This window comes from Cervus elaphus, chromosome 20 (assembly GCF_910594005.1).
Source record: "Cervus elaphus chromosome 20, mCerEla1.1, whole genome shotgun sequence".
Lineage (NCBI taxonomy): Eukaryota > Metazoa > Chordata > Mammalia > Artiodactyla > Cervidae > Cervus > Cervus elaphus.
Window position 1 is genome coordinate 80,398,556 of NC_057834.1, and position 13,282 is coordinate 80,411,837.

The 13,282-nt window shown below is 36.1% G+C and overlaps 1 protein-coding gene across 8 annotated transcripts in view; it reads left to right on the top strand.

Moving 5' to 3' along the window:
- COL24A1 (collagen type XXIV alpha 1 chain) overlaps positions 1–13,282 on the top strand; it is a 382,349-nt gene that overhangs the window by 335,846 nt on the left and 33,221 nt on the right. For all 8 annotated transcript variants that reach the window (XM_043877542.1, XM_043877547.1, XM_043877541.1 and 5 more), the window contains 2 exons: positions 551–604; positions 5,433–5,468. In XM_043877542.1, coding sequence (XP_043733477.1) covers positions 551–604; positions 5,433–5,468 — 90 coding nt within the window. The remainder of the gene's footprint in view (positions 1–550; positions 605–5,432; positions 5,469–13,282) is intronic.

Genomic DNA, 13,282 nt, shown 5'->3' on the forward strand with positions numbered 1-13,282 from the left:
TTTGAAACTTGTTTTCACATTTAATTCTTACAATGGCCCTGTGAATTAGGCATTCTTATTTCTGATGAAGGAACCAAGTTTAATTGGTCATAAGGATGCCCTCTGGTCCTTTCCCATAATTTCTATCAACTCCACGCTGCATGCCACTTAGACAGTTGCTCCTTCAACATCTGTAAATAAATTTATTTAAAATTATATACATGACCCTCTGTAGTCTTTCTTTTAAAGCAATTGCATTTGTTATGCAATGGCATACATATAAAATGGCATCATTGAAACTATCACCAAATAAAAATTGCAATACTGATTTCCCAGCTTGTTAGAAATTATAGGTTAATTCTCCTCCATGGAAAATTATACTAATATGCAGAATTTATTCAGATCAAAATTACTATGATTTCTGATAACACCATAAGATTTTGTAATAAAAACTGGAATTATGTGGACATGGACTATTTTGCTATTGTGCAAGACATTTTCTAGAATTTTTCTGAATTATACTGGCAATGAAACTGACTTCTTTTCTTTTCTTTTTTTTTTATCTCAACAGGGAAACACTGGCCCCTTTGGCAAAGAAGGTATAATAGGTCCAACAGGTAGAACTGTAAGTTCGTTGCAATACAGGTCTTTTTTTTTTTTTTTCCATTTTCTTTTCTTTTTTAATTTAATCCTATTCTAGAGTAATCCACAAGGAATCACTCTGGGTATTTGAGAAGCAAGGGCAAAAATGTACATTTTCATCTAAAAGTTATTCCTAAGAATTAAGAGATCAAATGTAATGAAGAAGATACATATAGTGAGGTAGGCACTTAAAACTGGAATTGAGAAAGGAAAATAGAACTGGTCGGGGTGGGGAGGGGTTGAGCATCATAATCAGGAAAGCAATAAAAAGAATCTATTTTCTGAAAGAGAGAGAGTAAGAAAAGATAGACAGCCAAGATTTGAGTCTTTAAAAGTACTCACTCTTATAAAAGAAAGAAATAGTTGGTGGAAATAGCAGAAAACCCAGAAAAGCACAAGATTAAGGTCAGTTTCCAGAAAGGGGTAACTAACAGTGATCTTTAAGAGGATAAATTGCAGCAGAAGATGGAGTACAGCTTGCACTGAAGAAGGGAGTAAATAAAAATATGTAATAATAACTTTTCTCAAATTCTTTTTTTTTTCCTTTTTTTTTTTTCATTTATTTTTATTAGTTGGAGGCTAATTACTTCACAACATTTCAGTGGGTTTTGTCATACATTGACATGAATCAGCCATGGAGTTACATGTATTCCCCATCCCAATCCCCCCTCCCACCTCCCTCTCCACCCAATTCCTCTGGGTCTTCCCAAATTCTTAAGAAGACTTTGGAGCATGTATGGTTATTTGCATTCAGGACAGGAGTAAACATGAATTTATGAAGGTTCACTTCATTATTTAAGATGATACAGGCAGTGAATAATGTAGATAATATTTCCTACTTCAAGAGCAGTGCTCTTTCTACTCCATTCAAGCAATGTCTGGAGAGGAAGTTGAGACAGTTGATGTATGCCAGTGCCTTAGGGAATCTTGCTATGAAATAAAATAGGAAAATAAGACAGTGAATGGTGAGGTGGTCATGGGAGGGTTTTACAATACTAAATAGTGTAAACATACAAGAGGAAAATTGAGACTTGGAAAGGAAAGATTCATTCTCTGCAAGGAATCAGTGTTTTGAATCATTTGAAAGTGTGATATATAGAGAGACCTGAGTTTAAAAATATAAAACAGAATCCTTCAAATATTAAGTGTCAGTATTCTCATTGATAAATTTAGAGAAGAATTCACCACCAAAGTTATTGGCTTTCTGATTTTTAAAAAAATGAAATGTGTAACTCACTATTTCTCTAGATTTGCAGCATTTACCACTCAGAGCTATATAGTCTAAGTGGGAGGTTGTAAGTGGGAGAAGTCTCATATTTCAGTGGGTGGTTCTTCTGCAAGCTAAGGAACACATACTGTTCTGATTATGGGATGATTGTTCTCTTCCATCAAAAATGTGAAGTATTAATTGGTCAAGGAAAATATGATAAAGAAGTGGCTCAATTAAAATATCTTACTGTGTTTTGTTTATAGATAGTTCTTAAAGGCCCTTATAACGTTCAGCATGCACATCAAATTTTTTCCATCTTCTATTTTTTTCTATTCTCAGAAGAAACTTCTAAGGAAAGTTCACTATGAAAGAATAAGCATTTGAGAATGGTCAAAACACACTGTGGAAAAAAATAGTGGTGGGGGATGGAGGACTTGCTCTTCCAAATAAGAAAACATTATTTCAAAGTCTTTGTAAATGAAACTATGTGGTAGTACAAACAACAGATCATTGTAGCAGTTTAGAGCCTGGGATTAGATCTCAGACTACATGGGAATTTAATTATAAGGAAAATGGTATATCAGTATGATTTGGGCTGCAAGTAATAGGAACCCTAAATCAAACTGCCTTTAACAATAAGGAAACTTATACCTTACTATGGGAATCTCAGAGTTAGGAAGGGCTTCAGATTTGGTGTATTTGGTGACTTAACCTTGTTATCCGAGACCATTTCCACATCTCTATTCTGCCATCCTAAATGTTATCTTCATAATTAGGTTTAGGGCAAATGACTACAATTTCTCAGTTATCACATCTAGATATAATTATCCAAAGTGAAAAAGTGATCTATATCCCTGTCTTAGGAAAAATAAAACTTTTCAAGAATTCTCCCATATTTTTGTTTTCATGTCTTTTGATCAACCACACACCCATTCCTACCCCAGTGATTGGGAAGGAGGACAAAATTCCTTTTAGTCTTACTACTGCTGTAAGAAATTGGAACCCTATTTCACCCAATTTTTTAAAAATCTCTGATGAACTTTTTAAAAAAAAAGAAAAGAAACAATTAAAAATCTTAGAAAAAATAGGAAGCTAAAGTATAGCTTAAGGATTGGGGAGACCTTTATTTGTTGTTCAGTGACTAAGTTGTGTCCCACTCTTGTGACCCCATGAACTGCAGCACACCAGGCTTCCCTGTCCTTCACTCTCCCCTGGGGTTTGCTCAAACTCATGTCCAATGAGTCAGTGATGCTATCTAACCTTCTCAACCTCTGCCACTTCATCTGAAAACTATGAAAGAACATAAAAATATTTGAATACTTTAAATTTTTTAAATTTTGTATGGGAAAAGAGTCCATAAATAAAACCAGTACAATTGGGAAAAAGTAATTGCAAAGCAAACAATGTATAATGGGTTAATATATAAGCTTTATAAATTGGTATGAAAAAGAAAACTTAGAGAAATGAACAAATCAAAAGGTCAGTAACTATCTGAAAAGGTACTCTCCTAACTTTTAGTCAGAGAAACTTAAATTGAAGTAATAATGAGATATTGCATCTAGTCTCTCAGAAAAGGCTGCAGGGAGAGTAGTATTTTTGTTAGAAATGTGAATTACAGCCTTTCTAAAAAGGTATTTGTTAAAATAAATGTACATATATGCTATGACCAAGAAGTTCCACTTTGAGGAATTTGTCCCATAGAAATAAAAGTACTGAATACACTAAGGAAATTTAACAAAGATTGTTTTTCTTTCACAACACCATTTGTATTGGGGGGAAAAAAGTATGAAATAACATGAATGCTCATCTGTAGAAGAATGGTTGAGTAAACTGTGATCTAGACACTTTGTGGAATATTATGAAACTGTTAGAAAGAATTTATATCTAGTTTGCCTGACTGTTGTTTCATGATGTATTATTTAGCATGAAATGTATCATGCATAAAAGAGTATATGATATCAGCATTATAAAATATGACCAATCACCCCATCCACATGTAAACACATTTTTCAATATTTGATTAGAAAAAGAATATAGATTTTTACCAAGTCAATACTGGATTAGAGGTGGGAGAGAGTGTAAAAAGAAGTTCTGTAAAGCTACCTTAAAAATCAGCTTTTTAAAGTTGCTCTTGTTTAGTCACTAAGTCATGTCCAACTCTTTGCAACCCTATGAACTGTAGCCCACCAGACTCGTCTGTCCATGGAATTCTCCAGGCAAGAATACTGGAGTGGTTTTGTTGCTACTTCCTTCTCCAGAGGATCTTCTTGACCCAAGGGCTGAACCTGGTTCACCTGCTTGGCAAGCAGATTCTCTACCACTGAGCCACCAGGGAAGCCCTTTTTAAAATTTAATACCTAGTTTAAAATGAATTAAATACAAGATAGGAAACACAAAATAAGTAATATATTGTGATTAGATAATGAGATGGTATTTTTAGCCTGCAGGATTAACAAAAAGTGATAGTATATTAGAGCATGTGTCAGGAAAAAAAAAATACATACACTCCTGTATATTGCAAGTATAAGTGCAATTTCAAAGAAGCTTTCTGAAGGACAATTTTTATTAAAACAAATTTTGAGTGCCAGGATATTCATCACAGTGCTATCATGACAAAAATTAGAAAAAGAAATATATAATAGGCAATTTATTTTAAATATTATTATAGGTTTTTAAATACTGGTAAACATTATAGTTATGTGGGAATTGTGGGTTGATACAGAGAAGCATTAATATTTTGAGGGTGCATATTCATGTTACAGAAAAGATGAATAGTATTATTTCATTTTTTAATGAAAAAGTACATACACAATTTCCACAAGGATGAACATGAAAATAGTAACAGAAATAACAGTAGTTCCAGCAACAGCACTCATGTGCACATGGAACATTTACTGAAATAAACCATGTTTTAGATCATAAAACAAATTTTATTACACTTAAAAGAGTAGAAGCCATATAAGGTATGTTCTCTGGCCATAATGGAATTAAACTAAGAATTAGTAAACTAGAAAGATAATAGGAAAAGCGCCAAACACTTGAAAATTAAACTTCACACTTATAAACAATTCATGGACCCAAGTGTCTCAAAGAAAGTTAGAAAATATTTTGAACTGAATGAAAGTATATACAACATTTCAAAATTTATAGGATGTAGCTCAGAAGGAGGATTTTTAAAAAGATGATAAAAAAAAAAAAAAAAAGATGATAAAAGAGTAGAAGGAAACCACCCTGGAAGCAAGGTTTTAAAAGGCCGAGGAAAACAGATATAGAAGAATTTAATCTGTTAATTTCCTTTCTAAATTATTTTGCATTTGATTATCAGATCAGCTGCTTTGACTTAACTGAATGAATAAGTAGCATAACATCTCACTTTAAAGTAAGACTAGGAATAGCAAAACAGATATGATGAATCAATACAGTGTATTTGTTTTTGTTTTGCTTCGCTTAACATAAGAAAAGAAAACTAGAATTTATGTAAATTTAACTAAATAAGTCTTGCTAGATAAGGGGAAAAAAAACCCATAAATTATCCTGTTTCTGTATACAGCCTCAAGTACATTTGATAAAAAATAAACTAACATTTTCTTTTGTCTTTCAGGGACCCAGAGGTGAAAAAGGCTTTAGAGGCGAAACTGTAAGTTTATCTAAATTTGTGGTTATAGTATCACTTGTCACTGTTTTAAGCTCCATGAGAGCAAGGACTTCTTTTGACTTTTTCATTATGACGTCTCTGATACTTGTAGAGTGAAAATAAAATTATAATTTTCAGGAAGTAGAGCTAACCTATATCATGTATTGCAGTGAAACTCGGTAAGCCCTAATGTTTAAGAACCTGCCAGTCACATTCTTTCCAAATCACTGTGTGAAATGGAATATTTTGCCTTGTCATGCATCAGAAGAGGAGGTGTAAGCTTTCTACACTGGTGCCAGCACAGGAGGACTGTTGAGTCACTTTAGATCTATGCCACTAGATTCAGTCAGAGCCCTAGAGGGCTGCAAAGCAGAAGCAGCTCATTAGTTGTGTTATACTGGAATTCCAAAACCGTCTGACAGGAAAACCCAAACAAACTTTTTGTTCAACCCAATATATTTCAGTCACCTGGAAACAATGGTTAGAGGATGGCAAAATGTACACAGCATTTTCACACTAAGTGACTTACCCTGGCACTGTTCCTTACTTTTCTAGAATGTCAGTTCTTCCAAGTTAAAGAAGATACTTTGTAAAGGGGCCACTTTACAGCAGAACTTATTACAGCAGCAGCATAAACAGAGGACAGGCATGGAGTGAAGTGAGGGGTATTGAACCCAGGTACAGAAGGCACATAGGAATAAAATGGAAGATAGCAGTAAAGCCTTGCTTATAAGGTAATGAGATTATATAGTGACAGCTGAGATTTTTTGCTTTTCACCATAGGGGTATGCTTGGGGCTCAGACTAAGTAAACTGTATTAGTTTGCTGGAAAATGGAATTTATGTGATTTTTAGACTGCTGAAGAATTCTCAAAGGGCATTAAAACAGGTGTATTTAATTTGTCCCTTATATTTTCTCAGCAGACTTACTGTAGCAGGAAGCAAGGGTGTTCGTACACAATGAAGCTATATACCCCAGGAGCAGTTTAAAGGAGAAAGAAAAAGCAAGGAGGCTTGACAGAGACAGGCCATTTTCCACACCTGTCTCCAACTGCCTCCCTGATCTATTCTCTGCTATTACTGTGGTTAGAGCATAAGCTCTGTCAAGAGTAGGACGCCTCGAGTACCTGTGACAGTGACTGTCATAGGCATTTCATGTGTAAAGAAAGTCAGTGGCTCTGATGGATTACCGTATATGTATATAGTCCAAATTCAGTGGACTAAGCCTGAAATCGCTGGTTGCACTAATAGAGATATGGCATCTAGAATAAAGCAGATAATGATACCAGTCATTCCCAAAGGGGAACATGGACAGAATTAAAACACATTCAGAGAAGGATTTTCTCAGATCAGTGATGTAACGAGGAGCCCAGTCATTCCCTCTCCTTGTTCTTTTTGCTCTCTCTTCACTTCCTGGGTTTTGCACCTGCTTTGTCTTGCCCAATTCTTTACCCCTACTCATCTTCAGGTTGCAATTTAATTTGCTGGAGGTAGATTTGCTGATTTTAGCCTCACCCAGTTGCCACCCATGGACATAAAGTTAGTCCCCAGGACCTAGTGCAATGCCTGGCAACTGTTTGTCAGTCCTTACTTGAATGTTCTCTTATCAGAGAGGATCTTTCAGACAAACCCTAGTAAAACAGCAATGCCTCCACCTGCCTGAGATTCCTTATCTTTCCTTAACCTGTCACCTTAAAACCTGACATACTGCATATCTATTTCATTTTCTGCTTATTACATTTCCCCTCCCTAGAATACAGATGAAGGGAGATACAACATTTGAATTTTAAATATTTGAAAGGAAGAAAGAATACGTATAATGAGTAACTCTAGAGGATAAAATTTAAATGATTTATTTATTGAATTTTCAATGTCTGTGTTAAGCTCTCTGAGAGACAGCGAGTTCCCTGAGGGCACGAAGTGTATTTGATACCATCTAATTCCCAGTGTGTTATAATACCCAGCACATAATTATCACAAAGTAGGTACAGATTGAGTAATGAATGGAATGCTGGAGCGAATTTCAGCTCAGTATAATATTGAGCTGCTTTAAAACAAGATGGTTTCGTGAAATAGTGTGTCACAAGCAGTCTAATGACTGTCTTTCTGAGTTTCCTGCACTGGTATTCCTGCACTGAGTATGGAATTAGAATACATACCTTTAAACTCCCTTCCAGCTCTCAGTCTACAATTCTAACAAAAAGAAAATTAATAAGCCCTTCATACAGCACATGTTAGTTCCAATCAGATCAGGTTTCTATTCTGAATCCTTCCACTTCATTCTTCATCACTGGCACCCTTGTCCACATCTCCATAGTGTCTCCCCTGGACTCCTGGCTTCTTTCTGCTCCCTCCACTTTCCTTCACTATAATACATTCTCTACATAGCAGTTAGAGTGATATCATTAAAGCATAAATCAGACTATATCAGTTCCCTTTTAAAACCTCCTTGTTACTCTTCCTTGTACTAGAATAAATCTAAATTCCTTACTGTGGCTTACAGTGCCCTCCATGAACTAGACCCTACGTGCCTCTCCCAACTCAAGATGCACCACTTTCTCCTTACCAACTCTACTGACCTTATCTCTGTTCTTTGGAACATGCTTGCTTTTTATCTAGAGAATTCTTTCACCTGCTCTTTAAATGACTGGTTCTTATCTCACTATTCAGGTCTGTGTTCAAATATCATCTTAGAGAAGCCTTTCATGGCCATGTGGTCTTGTTACTCCTGGTCATTCTCTTTCACAATATTCCTGTTTTGTTTTATTGATAGCAGTTAGTGCTATTTGAAAGTATTCGTTTTCTATCTCCTCTGCTAGAATATAAACTTCTTGAGAGCAGAGAACTTTGATACACTGGTTATCAGTGTCCAGAATAAAACCTACCACATAGTAGATAGTGTTTGAGAAATTAACTGATAAATAAATAAATGCTGTTCCCTAAAATTAAAAACTGGAGATTTCTTAAAAAACTGGAAATAGAACTGCCATATGACCCAGCAATCCCACTTCTGGGCATACACACCAAGGAAACCAGATCTGAAAGAGACACGTGCACCCCAATGTTCATCGCAGCACTGTTTATAATAGCCAGGACATGGAAGCAACCTAGATGCCCATCAGCAGACGAATGGATAAGGAAGCTATGGTACATATACACCATGGAATATTACTCAGCCATTAAAAAGAATTCATTTGAATCAGTTCTAATGAGATGGATGAAACTGGAGCCCATTATACAGAGTGAAGTAAGCCAGAAAGATGAAGACCAATACAGTATACTAACACATATATATGGAATTTAGAAAGATGGTAACGATAACCCTATATGCAAAACAAAAAGAGACACAGATATACAGAACAGAATTTTGGACTCTGGGAGAAGGTGAGGGTGGGATGTTTCGAGAGAACAGCATCGAAACATGTATATTATCTAGGGTGAAACAGATCACCAGCCCAGGTTGGATGCATGAGACAAGTGCTCGGGCCTGGTGCACTAGAAAGACCCAGAGGGATGGGGTAGAGAGGGAGGTGGGAGGGGGGATCGGGATGGGGAATACATGTAAATCCATGGCTGATTCATGTCAATGTATGACAAAAACCACTACAATATTGTAAAGTAATTAGCCTCCAACTAATAAAAATAAATGGAAAAAAAAAGTTAATAACTACTTCCAGGTCTAGCTGGTAAAGTAACATTTCCTGAATTAACATACTTCTTAATCTTTTGCTCTGTGGGTTACCATACGTGTGTATGTGCTAAGTCGCTTCAGTCATGTCCAACTCTTTTCAATCCTATGGACCGTAGCCTGGCAGGCTCCTCTGTCCATGGGATTCTCCAGGCAAGAATACTGGAGTGGGTTGCCATTGCCTTCTCCAGGGGATCTTCCCAACCCAGGAATTGAACCACATCTCCTGCATTGGCAGGCAGATTCTTTACCACTAGCACCACATAGGAAGCCTGTGGTTGCCATAGTTCTCTTCAGAAACAGTATAAACTCAGTTCCAAAGTGGGGGACACAGTGTAGGTAGTAAAATTAGCTACTGAAAAATAGGGTTAATTGGCACATTAGAATTATTATTCTGTTTTCATTGTTGAATAAACTAGTATTAAATATCTTTTCATCACCTCTTTTCCTTTGATTCCATTATGATTTAAGGAGCTTTATAGAAGTAATCTTTTAATTCCTAGAGACCATCTGCAATTAAATTAATACATAAAACCTTTAGTTAAACCCTTTTCTGCTTTCATCCTATGGAAAAACTTAGTTACATTTCTTATACTGTCATTAGGACTTTTTCAGTATATGCTATAGATTTGTTTTCTTAAAGAGAATGGTTTAAATAATTGACTTTCTAAAGATTCCTAATGAGCCACTGTGTTTCAGAATGTAATACCATCAAGGGGTTCAGCCTCAAATAATACTAGTACATGGAGCATTTGGGGAATGAATTTCATTAACCAAGACCTATTTTATTGGGACAAATATGACATTCTTTGTACAAAGATCAGAATCACAACAGTCTATTGGCTTTATAAATCTTATTTTTAGTTAAGCTGGTATAAGAATTTATAAAGCTATGCTGTTCTTACCAAGTCTTGTACCAAGACCAAATCATGATTCAGTGCCTTAAAAAAAGAGGTGCGGAGCTCATTACACAACATATGAAAAGTATACCTATTAGTGTGAATTTGGATTTCCTGGTTAGGAAGCTTTATATCTTCCACAGTTTAACATTGTTAACTATAGTAATGACCCCAAATAAGTCCTACACCACTAAGAGAACTATTTCTAATTTCCTTTACATGAAAGACTTACTTTTCTATTCTATATTTGTCCCATGTCTGTTTCCCTGTGGACTGTTTTAAAAATAAGTCCCTGGATTCATAAATACATGCTCAACTGAGTCAGAGTTTGATGACATCCTGAGAAAACTCCCTAGTGGGTAACACTACAACTCCCATGTCTCCCTCTTCTTCAGAACTATCATGTTAATAGCAACTTAATCCTGAAAGCTTATAAAAATCTCTTGATTTTCATGAGAGCCTCAAACACATTTAGAACATGATTGAGTAATATTTGATAAGTAAGTAATGCAAAGAGGATTGCTGGAAATATTGGGATAAATTATTTTAAAAGTTTAACTCATACTAGAAGTAATATACTAGTGTCAGTCATCCAAAAACAATTTTGATGAAATATCACAATCTGAAACATTTGACTTAAAAACTCAAATAGCCAAAGTAATCTTGAGAAAGAAGAATGGAACTGGAGGAATCAACCTGCCTGACTTCAGACTCTACTACAAAGCCACAGTCATCAAGACAGTATGGTACTGGCACAAAGACAGAAATATAGATCAATGGAACAAAATAGAAAGCCAGAGATAAATCCACGAACCTATGGACACCTTATCTTTGACAAAGGAGGCAAGGATATACAATGGAAAAAAGACAACCTCTTTAACAAGTGGTGCTGGGAAAACTGGTCAACCACTTGTAAAAGAATGAAACTAGAACACTTTCTAACACCATACACAAAAATAAACTCAAAATGGATTAAAGATCTAAATGTAAGACCAGAAACTATAAAACTCCTAGAGGAGAACATAGGCAAAACACTCTCTAACATAAATCACAGCAAGATCCTCTATGACCCACCTCCCAGAATATTGGAAATAAAAGCAAAACTAAACAAATGGGACCTAATGAAACTTAAAAGCTTTTGCACAACAAAGGAAACTATAAGCAAGGTGAAAAGACAGCCCTCAGATTGGGAGAAAATAATAGCAAATGAAGAAACAGACAAAGGATTAATCTCAAAAATATACAAGCAACTCCTGCAGCTCAATTCCAGAAAAGTAAACGACCCAATCAAAAAATGGGCCAAAGAACTAAACAGACATTTCTCCAAAGAAGACATACAGATGGCTAACAAACACATGAAAAGATGCTCAACACCACTCATTATTAGAGAAATGCAAATCAAAACCACAATGAGGTACCATTACACGCCAGTCAGGATGGCTGCTATCCAAAAGTCTACAAGCAATAAATGCTGGAGAGGGTGTGGAGAAAAGGGAACCCTCTTACACTGTTGGTGAGAATGCAAACTAGTACAGCCACTATGGAAAACAGTGTGGAGATTTCTTAAAAAACTGGAAATAGAACTGCCATATAACCCAGCAATCCCACTTCTGGGCATACACACCGAGGAAACCAGATCTGAAAGAGACACGTGCACCCCAATGTTCATCGCAGCACTGTTTATAATAGCCAGGACATGGAAGCAACCTAGATGCCCATCAGCAGACGAATGGATAAGGAAGCTATGGTACATATACACCATGGAATATTACTCAGCCATTAAAAAGAATTCATTTGATTCAGTTCTAATGAGATGGATGAAACTGGAGCCCATTATACAGAGTGAAATAAGCTAGAAAGATAAAGAACATTACAGCATACTAACACATATATATGGAATTTAGAAAGATGGTAATGATAACCCTATATGCAAAACAGAAAAAGAGACACAGAAGTACAGAACAGACTTTTGAACACTGTGGGAGAAGGTGAGGGTGGGATGTTTCGAAAGAACAGCATGTATATTATCTATAGTGAAACAGATCACCAGCCCAGGTGGGATGCATGAGACAAGTGCTCGGGCCTGGTGCACTGGGAAGACCCAGAGGGAGCGGGTAGAGAGGGAGGTGGGAGGGGGGATCGGGATGGGGAATACATGTAACTCCATGGCTGATTCATGTCAATGTATGACAAAACCCACTGAAATGTTGTGAAGTAATTAGCCTCCAACTAATAAAAAAAAAAAAAAAAAAGCCACAGAAGTAGAAAAAAATGAACAGAATCCAGCATGAATTTTTAGATTAGCTGCTTCATTTTCATATTGTATTGTTTAATGAAAATTAGCAAAATCTTGGAGAGTTTGATTAACACTTTTTCAAATATTATGTCTAAATGTTTCACAATTCTCGATTAGCAGAATTATCTTTCCCCCAGTTTGAAAAACAAGAGGATGTTTTAAGCATTATAAGGAAAAAACTAAGTTATGGGGAAATATGTCCTAAACATTAAAAAATTAAGAATTTGAGCATTGTTGATCCTCAGTTGCACAGTGGTGTCCAACTCTTTGTGACCCCGTGAACTGCAGCATGCCAGGCTTCCCTGTCCATCACCAACTCCCAGGGCTTGCTCAAACTCGTATCCATTGAGTCAGTGATGCCATCCAACCATCTCTTCATCTATGGTCCCCTTCTCCTCCTGCCTTCAATCTTTCCCAGTCTCAGGGTCTTTTCTAATAAGTCAGCTCTTCACATTAAGTGGCCAAAGTATTGAAGCTTCAGTTCAGCATCAGTCCTTCCAATGAATATTCAGGATTGATTTCCTTCAGGATTGGCTGGTTTGATCTCCTTGTAGTCCATGGAACTCTCAAGAATCTTCTCCAACACCACAGTTCAAAAGCATCAGTTCTTCAGCACTCAGCCTTCTTTATATGGTCCAATCTCACATCCATACGTGACTACTGGAAAAATCATAGCTTTGAGTGTACAGACCTTTGTTGGCAAAGTAATGTCTGTTTTTTAATATGTTGTCTAGGTTTTTCATACCTTTTCTTCCAAGGAGCAAGCATCTTTTAATTTCATGGCTGCAGTCACCATCTGTAGTGATTTTGGAGCCCCCAAAAATAAAGTCTGTCATTATTTCCATTGTTTCCCCATCTATTTGCCATGAAGTGATGGGAACAGATGCCATGATCTTCATTTTTTGAATGTTGAGTTTTAAGCGAGCTTTTCCACT